Source organism: Somniosus microcephalus, chromosome 8 (genome assembly GCF_052327205.1).
Source record: "Somniosus microcephalus isolate GS21.2 chromosome 8, FLI_Smic_1.0, whole genome shotgun sequence".
Classification (NCBI taxonomy): Eukaryota; Metazoa; Chordata; class Chondrichthyes; order Squaliformes; family Somniosidae; genus Somniosus; species Somniosus microcephalus.
The window spans coordinates 220629748-220648711 of NC_140994.1; the positions used below are offsets into that span (position 1 = coordinate 220629748).

The following is an 18964-nucleotide window of genomic DNA, read 5'->3' on the forward strand; positions in this document are numbered from 1 at the left end:
ATGTCACTGGCATTTTTAGTCCATATACTGCTTTGGCACTGTTGTCAATCACTAACACAGTACTTGGCTTAAGTACTGTTGTGTCATTTTCATGGTCTTTGCAAAGTGTTTTTCATTCTCCCCAGAGATACTGTCTCTTTGCATCGGCCACACCTGAAGCAGTACTCTGACCGCAGCTAAAACATGTCCACCACTATAGCAGATAATATCCTGAAGTAAAACTTCGTCCTCCATCTGGGTTCCTGCCAATAAGGAAGAATGTGCCAAAGGGCATTTAAACCCATGCCACTCACGAAAAGACAGGTTAAGTTTGGATGTGTACCCTTCATCAGAGCACAGGAAGGGTATACACCCAAAACTTCAACTTGTATTTTCTCTTGACTGACCTGCTGTGTATTTCCAACATTTTCTGATTTTTGACACTGCATACCATTCATTGTATTGGTGACCCATTATAAAACAGCAAATAGGTTTTTCACAATCAGCTCATGGATAGGTAGTAAAATGCAACTTCAGTTTTTGTAATTAAACAAAAGTTGAGCCCCGATGTGAGCATTCACACAAAGCTTTATAGAATGAACCTATTCCTTAATATTAAAGATGTGGCATTGCAGTGGTGAAATTAGATAAGAAATCAGCTTCCAATGGCTCATTAAAAAAAAAAAATTCTCGGGATGTGGGCGTCGTTGGCAAGGCCGGCATCTGTTGCCCATCCCTAGTTGCCCTGGTGTATCATAGTTTGATATGACTGAGTGGCTTGCTAGGCCATTTCAGAGGGCAATTAAGAGTCAACAAGTTGGTGTGGGACTGGATTCACCTACAGGCCAGACCGGGTAAGGATGGCAGGTTTCCTTCCCTGAAGGAAGGACATTAGTGAACCAGTTGGATTTTTATGACAATCTGACAGCTTTATGGTCACTTTTACTGATACAAGCTTTTTGTTTCCAGATTTGCTTTTTTAAAGCTCCGATCCTGACAAGTTTTCCACGGGTTAGGTTAAAATTATCGGCCTGGAATTTGCGGTCAGTAATGAAGCGAAGGCGTTCGCCGCTGGCCCCAAATTAAGCTTCGCACAAAGATCTCGCAAACTCGGTGTCGAGAAGTTTGGGTTTTCCGACGCTCAGTTCAAATCAACGGAGTATAGTGGGGATCCCCTAGTGCTAGCTGCTGTGACGTCAACAAGCTGTCTAAGCAGCCAATCAAAACGCAGAATTCTCACAGACAGCGAATAGGATGTGGGTAAGCTCTTAAAATTCTAACTTTTTAAAAATGTTAGAGGGAGCGAAACAAGGATTGGGGCTCTCACATGGGGAAAAAGGCAAATCTGAAATAAAGATGAACAAACTTAAAAAAGTTACTTAAAAAATGTTGGGCTAAAAGTTGAGTAGCGCCCCAATTGAGGCGCTAACTTCGCCGGGGCGCTAAAAGTAGCGCCCTGGAAAAATTATCGCCCCTGCGCTGGAAATTGAGTGGTTGTGCCTCAAGAGGGAAGCAGGGCGCTACTGGAAGCGCTCCGCATCCCTCTTGGGGCACAGCGGCACGTCGTGCTGCGGTATTGCAGACCTTCCTCCCCTTCTTAAAAGGGGAGGGGCCTTGTGCAGCACGACCTGGGGCCCAGCTGGGCCCCCGGGGGATCAGGAGTGCAGACAAAAGAGCCCGGCATCCAAGAGAAGTGCCGGGCTCTTGGAGCGCAGCTGGCAGTCTGCGGGGGGCGGGGGCGTTTCAGGAGGTCTGGGACGGGAGCGCAGGCAAGTGCTGGCAGGCGGCCAGCAACAAAAATGGCCGCCCCGCACCTCGCATTTAAATTGCGCCTCCCCAGCCGCAGGTACGCCCCCCTGACCCTGTCGGACATAGCGTCTGGGGGTGCTCCCGAAGATCGCGGCCGGGGCGCTGCGCACACCAATGACGTCATCACCAGAGGCGCAGCACCACAGGGCACTACCGGTTAGCGCCACCACTAACCTCCTGCTGAATTTTGCGGGAGGCGTGGGCAGTGCCACGCCCGGGCGCTAGTTGGTTTGCGCCCCACTTAGCGCCCTCTTAAGGCGCTACCAACTGAATTTTTCCCCCATTATGTTTTATTAAAATGGATAAATTTCACACTGCACAAAATTTAAATTTGTTTTCCAGGTCCATAACCTTTATTTAGTAGTCAATACGCTGTTAAAAAACCTCAGTTACACTTAATCCCTTTGGGTCTAACTTTCAGTGGGGAATTTTACTACGGAAGAGCCGAAGTTTTCGTCAGTTTCCCTGATTTGAGTGATTTCTCCGATTATCGACTCGGGATGGGGGTGGGGGTGGGGTGGCACAACGCAGCCTGTGTCGGAGCAGTGAAGGACAGACCACAACTTCAGGATTTCCACATGTGCCAAATCAAAAAGTTGCGGTCAGTTTCAAAGGCGGAATGACAGTGAACGCTGCCAGTTCACCGTCATCCAGACCGCCAATTCTGGGCCGTTACTTTTAATTTCAAATTCTCAAACTACTGGTGGGATTTAAACTCCCATTCCCTGGATTATTATTTTGTGTGTCTCGAGGTCGTAAGAGGCGCTCTATAAATGCAAGCACTTCTCTCTCTTTTGATTTAGCAAATTTGCAATAAAAATCGACAGACACTTGTTCAAATTCTCATTGCTGGAAGAGGCCCTTTTCTGCTGAATAAACTAGGCCACATAGTCTCCCTACAGCTGCTTTTTGATTAATGGTGATTCCACCTCCTCCTTAGGAACCCAAGAGACCAACTTCATAGGAATAATTAATAACATGCACTACATACCTGCATATACAACTATTCCCACAGTATCTTTGGTGTTCCGGATGGTGCAGCCTCGAAGTAAGAGGCTGTCTTTATCAAAGCCAATCTTCTTTTTATCAGGTTTTTCCCTGCAAAGCAAAACCACCACAATTAGTATTGCACTAACCAGTTTTTTTTACTCCTTTGTAAAATTAACACTCATTGAAGCAAAATGTCAACTGCAAAACTATTTGCAAGAGAAAATCTGACACCGTTTTTAAAAGCATAGTCTATTGAGATCCATCTCCTGGATTTGGACTATTCTTCTTTTTTTTTTTAAAAAGATATTATTTCACACCATCTATGTTATACGCTGCCTGCAGTGTTGAGGGTAGGCAAGTCATGTGTTCTACAGTAACCGGACTGTTAAAATATGGATAAGAGCCACCCAAGATTGGCTGTCCCCCAGTATCCCCTTCCTTTATGTGGGCAAGTGTTCAGTGATATGGCTGCCTTAAAAACCCAAGCGTATCAGATATTAGAGGCATGAATAAATGTTCCACCACTATATATTTTTTCTACCATATATGTAGTTCTTAATGTGATGGGCACTGAAGACAAGCTGTTCTGAAGCCTCTGCCACTGACACTCTCAGGTCATACCACGAGAATTCAATGATCCTTCCTCCCTCCCTTAGAGGAGGGAAAAACCTGTCCTCTTTGAACTCACAGCAGCACAGTGGGAATCAGGAACTTGCTGCCTGCAGAATCCCAGAGTCAAACCTGCATCCTATTGATAATGTATTGACTGCCAATCACCATGAGGTCACCAGATAAAGCCATCATTCATAAATATAACCTTACCAAACCCAGAAATTAGCAGGATGCTCTCAGACTCACGACTGCCATGAACAAGCCTGGTCAGATTTGTAAGTTCTGTATCATCCCCGTGAATTCCGCAAAACCTAAAATGTTGCTCATTTGCAGTAACACAAAATCAGCTTTTGGAGGCGGGACTCCCACTTGTCGGGTTTCAGTCCCGCCTCCATCAACTTCTGGCCAACCCATGCTATTTTCCCTCGATTGACCTTGTTAAGCCCGCCCAGCGGGCTTAGCAGGCCAATTACGGGAAAGCCAGTTGCAGAGAATGTCAACGTATGACGTTTCATATGCCAAAAATTTTTGACACATGAATTGTCATCCTTTGACAGCTCTGTGAAGCTGTCAAACAGTGACATTCTCTGTAGTTTGATGAGGTCTTGAATTCAAGCCCTCATCAAACCTCTTTCTTTTGCAGAAATGAGATGGTTGTTGCATTGGAGAATGCAATGGCCATCTGTCATCTCTACCGCGGAGGTGCGAGACTCTCCGCATACCCACCGACTGAAGCCTGCAGGAAGAAACAAAGGTAAGTACACTTTTTCTAACACTTGCCACTTACCTCAGATACTCACCTCTCCACACTTGCACCCATCACTTACCTTCACAGCACACTTTTGCACCCCTCCGACCCCCGCAGACCCACTACTCGCCTTGGTGACCCTGGCGGGGTTCGGAGCCTTCGGGAAGCCCGCACTTGTGTGGGCAAAATGTTGATAAGCCTATTTTCTGCCTGTTAACTACTTGTTAAGTGGCTGTAATCCCTTGCCGCCTCCAAGGAGACAGAACCCAGCGCGGGACGGCTACCCGTCTCCTGGCAAGATAGCATGGAGGCAGGTTGGCGGCGGGTTAGGCTCCCGCCCCCAAATTCTGCCATTTTCCCGGCTGTCCCGCCTCCATACCTGCCTCCCCAGGGCTGGCAAATCGCGCCCCTGGTGCAATAAAAGAAGTTCCATACTTACACAAAGCCCTTAAATTTGTTGAGCTCATTGTTGGGACTTTCACAGGTTATAGTGCTGTTGAAGTTCTCTGGTTCAAACTCAGAATCCTAGAAAATAGTTAACATTATCATGCGACGTGTGCTGCATGACAGATTAAAAAATCACAACACACTTTACTAACAGCAACATTTTACAATGGTCAAGTAACAGATCAATTTCAAATTGCTCAAATTGGGAAGAACTATCATTTCTGTTTTAATGTGAAGAGGTTTCAGTACTGTTATTTTCATTAATAAATAGACATTCTTATTATGAACACAGCTAGCTTTTGCTAGTTACTTTTATTGAGCGCATGTGGACTGGTACAGTATCTGTAGAGGCTTCCATCTTGACTGTTGCCTTGTGGGTAGCCTAGCCTCATGGGTAATGTAGTCTTAATATATATACAGCTGGGTAGTGTAGTCTTAATACATACAGCTATATACAGCTCTACGGCTCCACCTAGTGTCCACTATAGAATGACATGTTTTTGATCGTTACAAGTACCACAGGTAAACTCACCACACTATGAATGTTGTAATCACACTACATTTGTAAAAAAAAACCTTAGATACTTTCCTAGCAACTTCACCCAAAATGCTCCTACTGATGTTCCCTTTAAGCAACAATCAAAGAAACAAATGAAAGCAGCATCTTACGGGATTAGAAAATCCTTTCACCGCCAGTCTCTGCTTGAGGTTAGTTTCTCCATCGAGGTTAGAGGTCTCAATGTGGCAGATTCCATTTTGTTCTGATGAATGCAATAGGAGCATATCAGCTGGAATAATTTCATTGCATGATAACCGTACAAAATCACCGACTCGGACATCTTTCCAGCATTTCCCAACATACTGCTTCTGCTTCCTGTAGAAAACAAAATATTTAGACAGTCTTATGAATTGCTTTAACATAAATTAACCTCTCCCCTGCATCCTAAGGTATTGTTTTCCTTCTCCCTTCACAGACTCAGACTTTGCACAGCGCATCACAACCGGAGGGAGCTAACGGTATTTTTACGTTATATGAATATGGTCGACTCCAGGTGCATGCTGCTTCCACACTCAATGCTTGAATACAAAGCAGGACAACTCTGGAACCAAGAGTATTGAAAACACATGTTTACTTGGGTCTTACAAACTACTGCCAGGTTGGTGTTTAAATGTAAAAACGTTGAGCTGGACTCTATTCCTTTTAGCTAGTGGCATGGTCGCAAATGACAAACTGGGGACAACAGAGGACAGAGATCCTAGGAGGCTACGTTTAACGTAACCCGCCCGGCAGGATACTCATAGGATTGGATGGGCCGTCTGTTTTATACCTCACCCGATTTTAGTTTCTGACTGATCCAATCCAATCCAATCCAGTTTCCTGTTTGGCTGGTAGGTTAAAATGACCCCCTCTGTCATTGCATCACCATATTGCTCTAAAATGTTACAAATTTTGGAGTGAAACACTAGGAACTAGGCTAATAATAATTACTGTGATCTTGAGTAAGAGTGGCTACCAGAAAATGGGAAAATGATCTCATTAGGAAAGAAATCAAACAAATGAACAGTTTTAAGTGTCAGATTAGCTCAGCTGGTAGCAGTCGCGCCTTGCAATCAACAGGTTGTGGATTCAACTCCTACTACAAATTTGAGCACGTGGTCTGGGCAAACACTTCAATGCAGTACTGAAGGAATATTGTAGCAAAATACTGCGGATGCTGGAAATCCAAAATTACAGAAAACGCTGGAAAAACTCAGCAGGCCAGGCAGCATCCATGGAGAGAGAAACAGAGTTAACATTTCAGGTCGATGACCTTTCGTCAGAACTGTTAAAAAGCAGGAAATGGAAAGCAAGTTTAGGGGCTGGGAAAGGGCCTCTACAGCCCTCTGGACTCAACATAGAGTTCAAAATTTCAGATCATAACCTTGGCCCCCATCACATATATATATATTTTCTTCCCTTTTTTTTTTATCCACACATTTTTTTCCCTCCCACATGGCAGCTGTCCTTCATTCTGCCAGCGCAATTCACACCTCATCTAGAGCCATCCTTTGTTCCTTAACCTGTCCCATTACTACCACCTCTTGCCTTGAATGTCTCTCAATGTCTCCTGCTTTCTATCCTATCACTGACCTCCCCCCTTTTGTTCTTGCATCCCCTCCCCCCTTTCCCAGTCCCTAAACTTGCTTTCCATTTCCTGCTATTTTCCAGTTCTGACGAAAGGTCATCGACCTGAAACGTTGACTCTGTTTCTCTCTCCACAGATGCTGCCCTGGCCTGCTGAGTTTTTCCAGCGTTTTCTGTTATGAAGGAATATTGCATTGTGTAAGGTGCTGTAAGAGAGCCCCTGGCACTAATCGAAGGAAGCCGGGGAGTTCACCTGAGATTCTGGTCAATATTCTTCCTTCAACACCACCCCCCCCCCCAGATTAACTAATCATTCATCCAACTATTTGTGGGATCCTGCTGTGCGCAAATCATTGCCACATTTGCTTACATAAGAGAAGCTGTTCTTCAAAACAAAAAGCATTCGCTGTAAAGTGCTTTGGAACATGCCAAGAACTTGATACAGCACTATATAAATGTCAGTGGAAGTAAAAATGTTAGAAAATGTCCTCAGAACTTCAGAAAGTATAAACTGAGAGAAGGATATTTGACCTATTTCAATGTATAAAATGGCCTGCACCAAGCCCAGTCCATGGCATTCCTGAGGGAGGAAGCAGCTAACCACAGGCAAACCTCCGAGATGGAGCTCTGTAAGCCTCTGCTCCAAGTGCTAAAGGTAATCAGGAAAACCTCCACGATATGAATTCCACAGCTATACTCTTTCCTACCCTGACCAACTGCAAACCACAAATCCACATAGTCCTAGCAGCACCACTACATTCATGCAGAGAATTTGATCATATTTTTCATTCTTATAACCTTTAATCTTGTGCTTAACTAAAGTTATCCAGCTCTTATTTTAAAGTCATTGAGGGCGACATTGGTCAATGGCAATAGGCCAATAGTGCATCGACAGCTTGTTTTGCACAGGGACAGCTTTTGTTTCCCTTTGATTTATGGAAGTGCTGTACTGTCAGGAGGTGCCAGCTTTTGGATTTAACATTGATCCCTCAACCAACATCACTAAAAAAAGAGATTATATGGTCATTTATCTCATTGCTGTTTGTGGGACCTTGCTGCATGCAATTTGGCTGCCGCGTTTCCCTACATTACACAGTGACTAGACTTCAAAAGTACTTCATTGGCTGCAAAGTACTTTGGGATGCCTGAGGTCATGAGAGAGATGCTATATAAATGCAAATTCTCTTTCTTTTTAAAGATTGATCTCCTTATGTCATTCATTTACCTATAACATTTCATGGTTTAATGGTATGCAACTGAATCGATTTCACAGGGGCCTCAACTTTGATTACAGGTCACCTTAGAAACAGAACGCAAGGTAATAATATAAAACGATTACTTTTCATTGACAAGACATTACTCAGAGTCTCCAAGATGTTTAGGACGCTTATGTTGCCAGCTTACAGCCTCAAGAAAATGTTTTGACAGAAGGTCTCATTTAAAAAAATATATCTTTTACAGATCTGACATTGTTTTATTCAGCAGTTACACTAATTACAAAAAGAATAATTTTGTCACTGAAAGAAATGGGTTAGCATTGAGTCAGGACTGTCCTTGCTGCTCAATCTCATTAGCATTAGGCTGTCAATATGGCTCTGACTGCCAGCCAATATGGCTTTGTTATACAGTTGCATTTCCTTGCCTGATGTATTTGGCACACACTAAAGTTTTATAACCAGATATGTAAATTAAAGTCACATTTGCTGCCCCGAAAATGCAATTTGTTAGTTTGGTAAATACAAGAGAGCATCATAATGCAACAATGTCACTGAGTCATGAATTGTGTCTGCTCCTTATAAGCAGACTATAAAAGAAGGATGACACATGACAGAAGGACGCAAGAATCATTCCACATACAAAGCTGATAGAACAGCAGCTCATATATGCAGGCCCCTGATCTTAATATTGTTGTTGTGGAGGAAGGAAAATGAGGATGAGAGAGAGAGAGAGAGAGAGAGAGAGTCATGCATTCCCCAAGGAAGCAATGCACTTGAAGATGTCCTAGCACGAAAAAAAAAACTTGGACAGAGGTTTTCAGGACAGTGAGAACTTTGTCTTCCCACACCTCTAAATTAACGGCACCTATTTACAGGAAATGGGAAAAACAACAATACACTTGACTTAGAAGGGGAAAGTTGGGAAACTCTTGACCAGTGAACATATTACTTTTCCCAATCACCACAGTAACACTTAGTGGAGCTTTTAACAAGAGAAAAATAATGCAAGTTAAGGCAGGCGGAGGGAGGGATCGAATCAGATCCCCATCCATGAGCCTGCAATCAATTACTGTAAAAATTAAATAACATTTAAAAAAAAGACTTGCATTTATGTAGTGCCTTTCACAACCACCGGACGTCTCAAAGCGCTTTACAGCCAATGAAGTACTTTTGAAGTGGAGTCACTGTTGTAATGTGAGAAAACGCGGCAGTTCCCACCTTGCTGTAGCTGGTGAGTTTTACGAAGTGTACAAAACTGGCTACAGTTAAACACAAAATGGAGGTTAAAGAGGTTTCCAGCCTCATTATAATAGATAAATAGATGGCCCACCTCCTGGCAGCAGGTTGGTTGCCCGTCCCGTCCCACCTTGCCATCCTGCCTCCGTTAAAAAAAGTGGACAAGTTGGAGGCAATTTCAGGTCAGGATTCACATTTTTAACACTTGAACTACCCCCCACGCTCCCAAACCACCTGGTTTTTTTAGGTTATAATTTCCCCCATTATAACTACTCTGCTGTACATAACTCTGCAATAGGTAGACAGAGAAAGGGCTTTTCTTTTTTTAAAGACAATATGAAGTGAACAAAGAAAACAGCCAATACAAAGGAAGTAATTCCATTTCAAGCTGATGGGAGACTTCTGCAATTATAACACGTGCTGTACTATTCCAACAGGGTTCTATTTCACAGAACATTACAGGAAAAACATGCCACATATAGTAGTGTCTCTTTAGAAGCGACAGAAAATGCTGTACAAATAATGCAAGTCATCAATAAACTTGTTTAATTTACAAAGATTAGTTTGCTAATTTAAGGAACCACTTGAACATAATTTGCATCGATTTTGCCTGTTTGCTACAGGTTTTAGATTGAAGGTATCTTATGTGGTTTGAAGTTTTCAGGTCCTGGTGGTACAGTTTGGTGGAGTCCCAACATGTGCCGTGCCATGGAGGAGGAAGATACAGGCTTGCATCCATAATACACTCACAGACCAAGATCCCAATCTCAGCTGAATTGCTGTAGTTAACAAACACAGCAGAGGCCAGCTGCTTTCTCTTAGGATGGGTATATTAGGAACAGGAACAGGGAGGGAGAGTCACGAGAGATTTGTTGCTGCCAAATCCCAGTACCAGTTTACAGAGAATCAGGGGTGAGACACTTGGGATTAGATAGGGCTGCCCATTCAGGCAGAAAGTAGAAAGAGGGAGAACACAAGAAAGAGGAGGAGGAGGAGAAATTGTCTGTAAAAGAATACATTTCTTCCTCAAACACAAAGGTGTTGTGCCCGATGCACTTCGCAAAATTATTTTCTCGCTCATCTTACCAACCCCCCCCCCCCCCCCCGCAAGAAAACTCAGAATAAAAGACTGTGCTCTGTTAGATATTCACAATGGGCATTGCTGGGAATTTTAGTAGTGTTATTTCTGGTGCACAGGATCTGTGCACTTATAGCGCTGGGGGGCGGAGGCACAAAAACCTATGCAGCCAGCGCCTTTATAAGCACCCCAAAGCTGCGGAAGTCCAAGGCCTACTATATCAAACTCCACGCTGTTTTTAGTGGAACTCTGTTGAAGGTCAGAAAGCCACTGAAATTGAATAACAACCTTGAGGCTAAAGGTCAATTGGGATCAAGGAAGCATCTCCGAGGCAGGTAGAGGTTCTGCCCTCCTGGAGATCCTCTCTAGTCAGGGAGCAGTGCAGACAGATATCCTAGGGACACAAGTTTAGTGTCAATGTGAAACCAAAACTACGGAGTACCAATGCTGAACTTGTAGCATGAACAAAGTATAAACAAACAATTTTCACTTTTAACAGTATATTTACAGCAAAATCAAGTTAATTTTGTGAAACAAAAATTGCAAACAGTCCTTAACACAACTGTCCTTTGTAGTCTTGATGGCATTAATCGCATAGCGGTTGTTGGTATTGCCTTTCCTCTTCAAATCTTCAAAGGGTAAACTGGAAACCACAGAGATTGGCCCCTTTGTTTTGTTTTATCAATCTCCTGATTTCATTGTTACTTTCAGGGGGTACCAAAGCCATTATTCCAATTCATATATACTTTCCCCCTTTAGGACTTTGTCCCCTTGTTCTCTTCACATCCTAAGCACCGCTGTGTTCCCGTTTGTTTTTTTCTTTTCTTTCTCGATTTGTTCCACGTGATCCACGTAGTAGGGAAAATGCTAGAATCTATTATTAGGGACGTGGGAACAGGGCACTGAGAAAATCATAATACGATCGGGTAGCATCAACATGGGATTTATGAAAGGGAAATCATGTTTGACAAATCTAATAGAGCTTTTTGAGGTTGTAACTAGCAGGGTAGATAAGGTGGAATCAGTGGATGTAATGTATTTGGATTTTGAAAAAGCATTCGATAAGGTGCCACACAAAAGGTTATTACACAAAATTAGGGTTCATGGGATTCCAGATAATATTATTAGTATGGATTGAGGACTGGTTAACGGACAGAAAACAGAGAGTAGGAATAAACGGATCATTTTCCAGTTGGCAGGCTGTAACTAGTGGGGTACCGCAAGGATCAGTGCTTGGGCCTCAGATATTCACAATTTATATCAATGACTTAGATGAGGGGGCTGAGTGTAATGTATCCAAGTTTGTTGAGGATACAAAGCTGGGTGGGAAAGTAAGTTGTGAGGAGGATGCAAAGAGGCTGAAAAGGGATGTAGACATGTTAAGTGAGTGGGCAAGAACATGGCAGATAGAATATAATGTGGAGAAATGTGAAGTTATCCACTTTGGTAGGAAAAATAGAAAAGCAGAATATTTTTTAAATAGTGAGAGATTGGGAAATGTTGCTATTCAGAGGGACCTGGGTGTCCTTGTACATGAATCACTGAAAGTTAACATGCAGGTACAGCAAGCAATTAGGAAAGCAAATGGTATGTTGGCCTTTATTACAAAAGGATTGGCGCATAAGAGTAATGACGTCTTATATAGGGCTTTGGTGAGACCACACCTGGAGTACTATGTACAGTTTTGGTCTCCTTACCTAAGGAAGGATATATTTGCCTTGGAGGGAGTGCAATGAAGGTTCACCAAGCTGACTCCTGGGATGGGGGGGGGGGGGATTGTCCAATGAAGAGAGAGATTGAGGAGACTAGGCCTATATTCCCTAGAATTTAGAAGACTGAGAGGTGATCTCATTGAAACACATTAAATTATTAAGGGACTTGACAGGGTAGATGCTGGGAGGATGTTTCCCCTGGCTGGGGAGTCTAGAACTAGGGGTCACAGTCTCAGAATAAGGGGTCGGCCATTTAGGACTGAGATGAGGAGAAATTTCTTCACTCAAAGGGTGGTGAATCTTTAGAATGCTCTACCCCAGAGGGCTCTGGAGGCTCAGTCGTTGAGTATGTTTAAGACAGAGATCGATGGATTTTTGGATATTAAGGGAAACAAGGATATGGGGATAGTGCAGGAAAGTGGAGTTGAGGTAGAAGATCAGCCATGATCTTACTGCATGATGGAGCAGGCTCGAAGGGCCTACTCCTGCTCCTATTTCTTATGCTCTTATGATCCAGTTACCCGCCCTTTCTGCAGGTAGAATTGCGAGCGCACAGCTACAGAAAACTCATTCAGCAAATATATTTTCTTTATCTCCCTGTTAGTTTCAGCCTAGTAATACCTGTCCTGTTACATCAGTTACCATGGATGTTAATCCAGTTAATCTGTTCAATTGTTAGTGTTGTAAAGGAAAATTCCCCTAGGTCCTAACACCTATAAAGAAAGACTTACATTTATGTAGCACCTTTCACGATCTCAGGACATCCCAAAGCGCTTTACAGCCAATTAAGTACTTTTGAAGTGTTGAGTGTTGTCACTGTTGTAAGAAACATGCGGCCAATTTGTGCACAACAAGCTCCCACAAATAGCAATGTGATAATGACCAGATCATCTGTTTCAGTGATGTTGTTCGAGGGGTAAATATTGGCCAGGACACTGGGGCTAATTCCCCTGCTCTTCTTCAAAATAGTGCCATGGGATCTTTTACATCCAACTGAAAGCAGACGGAGCCTCGGTTTAACATCTCATCCGAAAGATGGCACCTCAGACAGTGCAGCACTCCCTCAGCACTGCACTGGCGTGTCAGCCAAAATTTCTGTGCTCCAGTCTCTGGAGTGGGACTTAAACCCACAACCTTCTGACTCAGAGGCGAGAATGCTACCAACTGAGCCACAGCTGACACCATCACTACAGGCATGATACACACCTATGTTTCCAGAGAGTATCAAATGAGCTGCAAAATGCAATGGATGACCTTCCAAGCAAAACAAATAAACTTTCCATTTACCATAAATGTAGATCCAAAATTACCCAAAATCCAGAGCTTTGGAATAAAAAAGAATCATAGAACCTATAGCACAGGGTGTCATTTGGCCAGTGTGTCCGAGAGTACTAGATCTTCACCTGGAGGGTCAGCTCGAAGCTCATTCCCTTGCCCTTTTCCGATTTATAAAATCATATAAATTTACAGGACACGAGGCAGCAATTTAATCCTTTCAATCTGTGCAAGCTCTTTGCTCGAGCATTCCAAAACTAATCCCACTGCTCTCATCTCTCCCTTTAGCCCTGTATTTTTCTTTACTTCAAATATTTATCCAATTTTCTCTTAAGATGTAATGGTGTCTGTCTCAATTACTCCCTGTGGCAAAGCATCCTATGCTCCAATTGCATTTGGTATAAATAAACTTCTCTTAACCATTCTTCTCATTCTCAGCAGAGAGTTCGTCACGAGGGGATCATCAATTTAAACTTAAGAATTGGCCTTTCCCTATTCATATTTTTAAAAAACTGTATTAACTCTCTTCCTAGCCTTGCCTTCTCAGTTCCAGTGAAAATAGTTTTAGTATTTCAAGTCTCTCCATCACTATAGTTTCTCATTCCGGATATCATTTGGGTGAATCTGTGCTGTATGCTCTCTATGGTTTGAATATCCTTCCTATAATTGAGGGAAGCAGTGCCCAACACTCTATGCAATACTCTAATTATGGCCTAGCTAATTGTACATATTCAGCATTATTTCCTTGCTTTATATTCAAAGTATGTACAAAACTAATTACCTGCATTCCCATCTTTAAAGATCAATGCATCTGCACCTGTAGGTCTCTCTGTTCCTCCACTGTTAACAATTGTACTGCATAGGAAATACTTCTCAAAATATAATGGCCTGGAAATTCCACATGGTGAGATGCACTGCTTTTATGCCCATAGAAAATGAACTGTGCCTGCCCCTGGTATGGAAAAGTGTTTCCTTGGTCCGCTCATTTGCATATGATTAGTATAGCAATTGGCATAAAATGGGATTAATCTGCTGGGATGCATGGAGTGTTGCCTTTATAAAGGCAGCTCCTGCTGAAGATGGCCACAGCATGCTGGGGGAGCAGTAGGTAAGAAAGGAAGTGTGCTTGGCTCAGCCAGCTAGCTTGACTGCATGTCTCCTATCTTTGTGCCCTTTTTCAAGAATGCCTACTACAAGAGCAGCTGTCAGAGGCCACCAAACAAGGGGCAAGGGCATGGCAGAGGCCGAACAGAAGATTCCACAATTTTATGGAAGCAGACTTGCAAATTTTCCTGGCTGGACGGAGCTCAGGAGAGACAGACTGCGGAGTCTCCATGGCAGAAATGTTACACGTGCCTTGTGGAGGGAGAAGACACTGGCATGGAGGACTAACTCTCTTAGTCCCAGGACTGCAGGCCAGTGCTACAAAAGGTTCAGTGACCTAATGCTCTCCTCCATGTACTTCTACCTCCAAATCAGCTGGGGCCATCTCCCAGCAATGTCCAAGTCCAGAATTTATTTGTATTACAAAGTTGTGCAGAGCAAAGCGGGCTCCACCTACCCATGACACATGTTCTGCAGCAAACTGCAGCGCCCTGCCCGACCTGTCTATGCAGCAAAAGCATCCTCTTAAGATCCCAATGTTCATCTCCATGACTTGTACGGGCATGTGCCTCATTGTAGCGCTTGTCTGCTGCTGTTCAGGTCACTCAGTGGGTTCATTATCTATCAGGACAGGCAGTAGGTTTAGTCACCCACATGCCAGCTGGCCTAATATTAGAGATCCCCATGATACCAGAAAAGAGCCTCTGCCTTAAAAGTTGAGTATTGGAATCATCATTATAGGCAGAGAGATTAGTGTGCAGGCAGATGAGCGTGGGTACAAGTCCTCATGCAGTGGTGGCAGAGATGCCCTATTGCTGCTTTGGCAAAGTGCACTCACAACTCATCTCCTCACAAAGGACCTCATATGACTTGAGTTGCATATATATTCTTTAGTGGGGCGGTGGGGGCGGGCAAGAAACGGATATCTGGTGGGGTCCATCCTCCTTAAATGCTACCAGAATTTTTTTGCTCCAACCTGTGTTGCTGCTCCTCCTTCTCCTCCATGATAATGACATACAAAGGTATGCACATGAAAAGCCCTTACTGTGGGTGGGGAGGATGAAAATCTACCCGTGGTATCACACTCATCAGAAGCAACAAGAAGCAAGTTCAAGTCTGTGTAGGCCGAATGTCAGAAAAAATAGCAAATATTGCTCACTCATGCTTCAGGATCAGAAACTTTGCACTTCCACCTGTCTCAGCCTGTTCCGGCAACAGCTGCATCTTTTAATTCTCATGCTAACTTACCCATAGTTTTACGAGTTAAAAGTATGAAACTCAGCTTCAGTATCACTGACCCTCATTATAATATATTGAAATGAGCTCACTTGGGACTCAGTGGGTGGATTGCAGGAGGGGCCAAAATGCACAAGGGAATTTTGTGGGGGGAGAGGAAGGGAAGGATTGATTTTCAGTTGGAAAACCAGAAAAAATAGCTGCCACAAAATGTTAGTTACTGATTATATGCTCAAATTATGCTTTAAAAAAGTGGAAATTCTTTGCCAATATTTCACATTTCTCTGCCGACTCTGCTAATCTGTCAATGATCTCCTGAAATCATTTGCATTCTTTCTCTGATTTTGCCGTGCTTCCTAATTTAGTATCATCAAACGTCACTTTTATTTCTCTTGTACCCATGTCCAAATAATTTAGATAAATGGAAAACAAAAAAGTCCCAGCATAGATCCCTGGGGACCACTAACCACACCCAGCCAATCCAAAAACAAACAAACAAACAAACATTCATTTACCCCTATTTAATTTGTCACCTTTACAACCCTCTATCTTAGCAATTATATTCCCTTTAATAATATCTGCCTTAACTTTCAAACAAGTCTCTTATGTGATGACTAATCAAACACCTCATGAAATCCAAATATACAACATCCAATATTCCCTGTATCAATATATACTGACTCTCAAAAAAATCAATTAAATTAGTTAAGCACAATGGGCCAGAATTTGCTGTGGGTATGACGGCGTATTCTCAGAGTATGCCGTCATACTGCCTTTGAAATGGACAGCAAGTTTCAGATTTCTGCATGTGTTTGTGCAGGCACTAAATCCTGAACTTGTGATCTGTCACGTTCCAACTTGACAGGTGGCCCGCACAGATGGGACAATTCGCATTGCTGGCACAGAGTTGGGCTAATTGCCCACCCAATGCCCAGCAATTAAAACTTTTTTTTTATGCATTAGGCGTCGCTGGCAAGGCCTGCATTTATTGCCCATCCCTAATTGCCCTCAAGAAGGTGGTGGTGAGCCACCTGCTTGAACTGCTGCAGTGTGTGTGGTGATGGTACTCCCACAGTGCTGTTAGAGAGGGCGTTCCAGCATTTTGACCCAGCGATGATGAACAAACGGCGATATACTTTTAAGTCAGGATGGTGCGAGACTTGGAGGGGTACTTGGAGATGATGGTTTTCCCATGCGCCTGCTGCCCTTGTCCTTCTAGTTGGAAGAGATTGCGGATTTGGGAGGTGCTGCCGAAGAAACCTTGGCAAGTTGGTGGCGTGCATCTTGTAGATGGTACACACTGCAGCCATGGTACGCCAGTGGTGGAGGGAGTGAATGTTTAAAGTGGTGGATGGGGTGCCAATCAAGCGGGATGCTTTGTCCTGGATGGAGTTGAGCTTCTTGTGTGTTGTTGGAGCTGCACTCATCCAGGCAAGTGGAGAGTATTCCATCACACTCCTTACTTGTGCCTTTTAGATGGTGGAAAGGCTTTGGGAAGTCAGGAGGTGAGACACTCACTGCAGAATACCTAGCCTCTGACCTGCTCTTGTTGCCACAGTATTTATGTGGCTGGTCCAGTTAAGTTTCTGGTCTATGGTGACCCCCAGGATGTTGATGGGAGGGATTCGGTGATGGTAATGCCATTAACTGTCAAGGGGCGGTGGTTAGACTCTCGCTTGTTGGAGATAGTCATTGCCTGGCACTTCTGTGGCGCGAATGTTATCTGTCACTTATCAGCTCAAGCCTGAACATCGTCCAGGTCTATTTACGTATGAAGATTTTATGGCTGTAAGGGAATACCACAAAAGATCCAAAGCATCGTTCAGCATATTTTAACATAATTTAGTTCACATAAAAGTGAAATTGGAACATTACAACAGATGGAAGCACCTGAGCGCAATTTGAATAATTCAGCCATGAGTATCTTAGAATTGCAAAGAGCTTTTTTTGTTATTCTAACGGAAACACACACTGAAACAAACTAAGTATCAGTCTCGCGAAATAGCAATTAGTAAAGCAGTTTACCAATTGTTTCAATTTCATTAAGGAAACTCGCAATGCATTGGTTCCCAACCACGACCAGAGGGGGAAAGAGGAAACTCAGCGCTTCCGCTGATGGGAGCACCGGCCCACGTGATTCCATGTACGCTTCTGCACACGCTGTGCCCCTGAGATCCATGGGCCATTAAGCTGCCCTCTAGTACACAGCATCAAACAGCAAGTTCACGAAGGAGGGGACCCATCAGGTAAGTGCGCATTCTATTCGGATGCAGACAGCTACTCCATAGATACGCCACCAACCGCAAAAATCCAAGTCAAGCTGCGCTTTACAAATCCATGCCAAATGTTCCTGATTAGCCCATGCATCTCTAATTGCTCACTTAGCCACAGCCAAAGTAAGACGAATTGGCTTATGTTTTCCAGGCTTATCCTTTCCCCTTTCTTGAACATAGATGTAACAATTCCCATCTCCAAAGATTTGGGGGAAATGATAGTTAACGTCTGTGACAAAAATGAAGGTTTTTTTTAAAAATCTAGTCTTATTTCAGTGATTCTTCCTTTAAATTCAGTCATAGTATAAAATTTAAATAACTGCATTTTTCAAGTTTTGTTGATTACAGACTTTAGGGAATAATTCCAAACTGACCAATTAGTTCAGCTTGTATAGGACTGATGATTCCTTTTTAAATGAGTAGTTAATTATTCAAAATTCAGAAAATTTAAGTGGGCAATTATTCAAGATGCAAGAATTCCTGGTAACTCTTTATTAGAATATTAAAAAGAGCTGTTCTGTTTGGATATAGGAAACAGTTTGAAAACCTCAGAATGATCTTGTCAGTTTGAAACTTCCAAGAGATAGATTAGATTAGAACAGACTTTCACAGTGGAAAGAAATTTAAAAAAACACAAATAAATTTGATTTAGAAAGGGTTAATGTAGTACTTAAAGAGAGGAACCCCTTTTATTGCTTTTCCACTTGAGACATTGGGCTGGATCTTGCTGGAAAAATAATGGCGTGTTAATGATGCGCGCCGCTATTAATGTACAAATCGGCCAGCAAGTTCAGGGGATTAAGAATAAAAACAGAAAATGCTGGAAATACTCAGCAGGTCAGGCACCATCTGTGGGGAGAGAAACAGAGTTAACATTTCAGGGTGACGTTATTCTATTTTTATTTCAGATTTCCAGCATCCGCAGTAGTTTGCTTTTGTATCAAGGGATTAAGAGATAGGCCATGAGTTGCGAATCTCCAGAACTTGGTCGATTAATGTAGCTCCGCCTCTTTTGCTTCACACAAACGGCATTCCGTCCTTAGCCTTCCCGCTATTTTTAAGAACTTGCTGGATTTGCACATTAATTGCCCATTAAACTTGCCACAGAAAGTCAAGTCTGGTA

At 43.1% G+C, this 18964-nt stretch overlaps 1 protein-coding gene across 1 annotated transcript in view; it reads right to left on the reverse strand.

Moving 5' to 3' along the window:
• The window catches only part of atp10b (ATPase phospholipid transporting 10B), a 225986-nt gene that overhangs the window by 160756 nt on the left and 46266 nt on the right, over window positions 1–18964 (reverse strand). Inside the window, exons 3-5 of the mRNA XM_085995733.1 lie at window positions 5255–5459; window positions 4578–4663; window positions 2780–2886 (exon numbers count right to left, since the gene is read on the reverse strand). Coding sequence (XP_085851859.1) covers window positions 2780–2886; window positions 4578–4663; window positions 5255–5459 — 398 coding nt within the window. The remainder of the gene's footprint in view (window positions 1–2779; window positions 2887–4577; window positions 4664–5254; window positions 5460–18964) is intronic.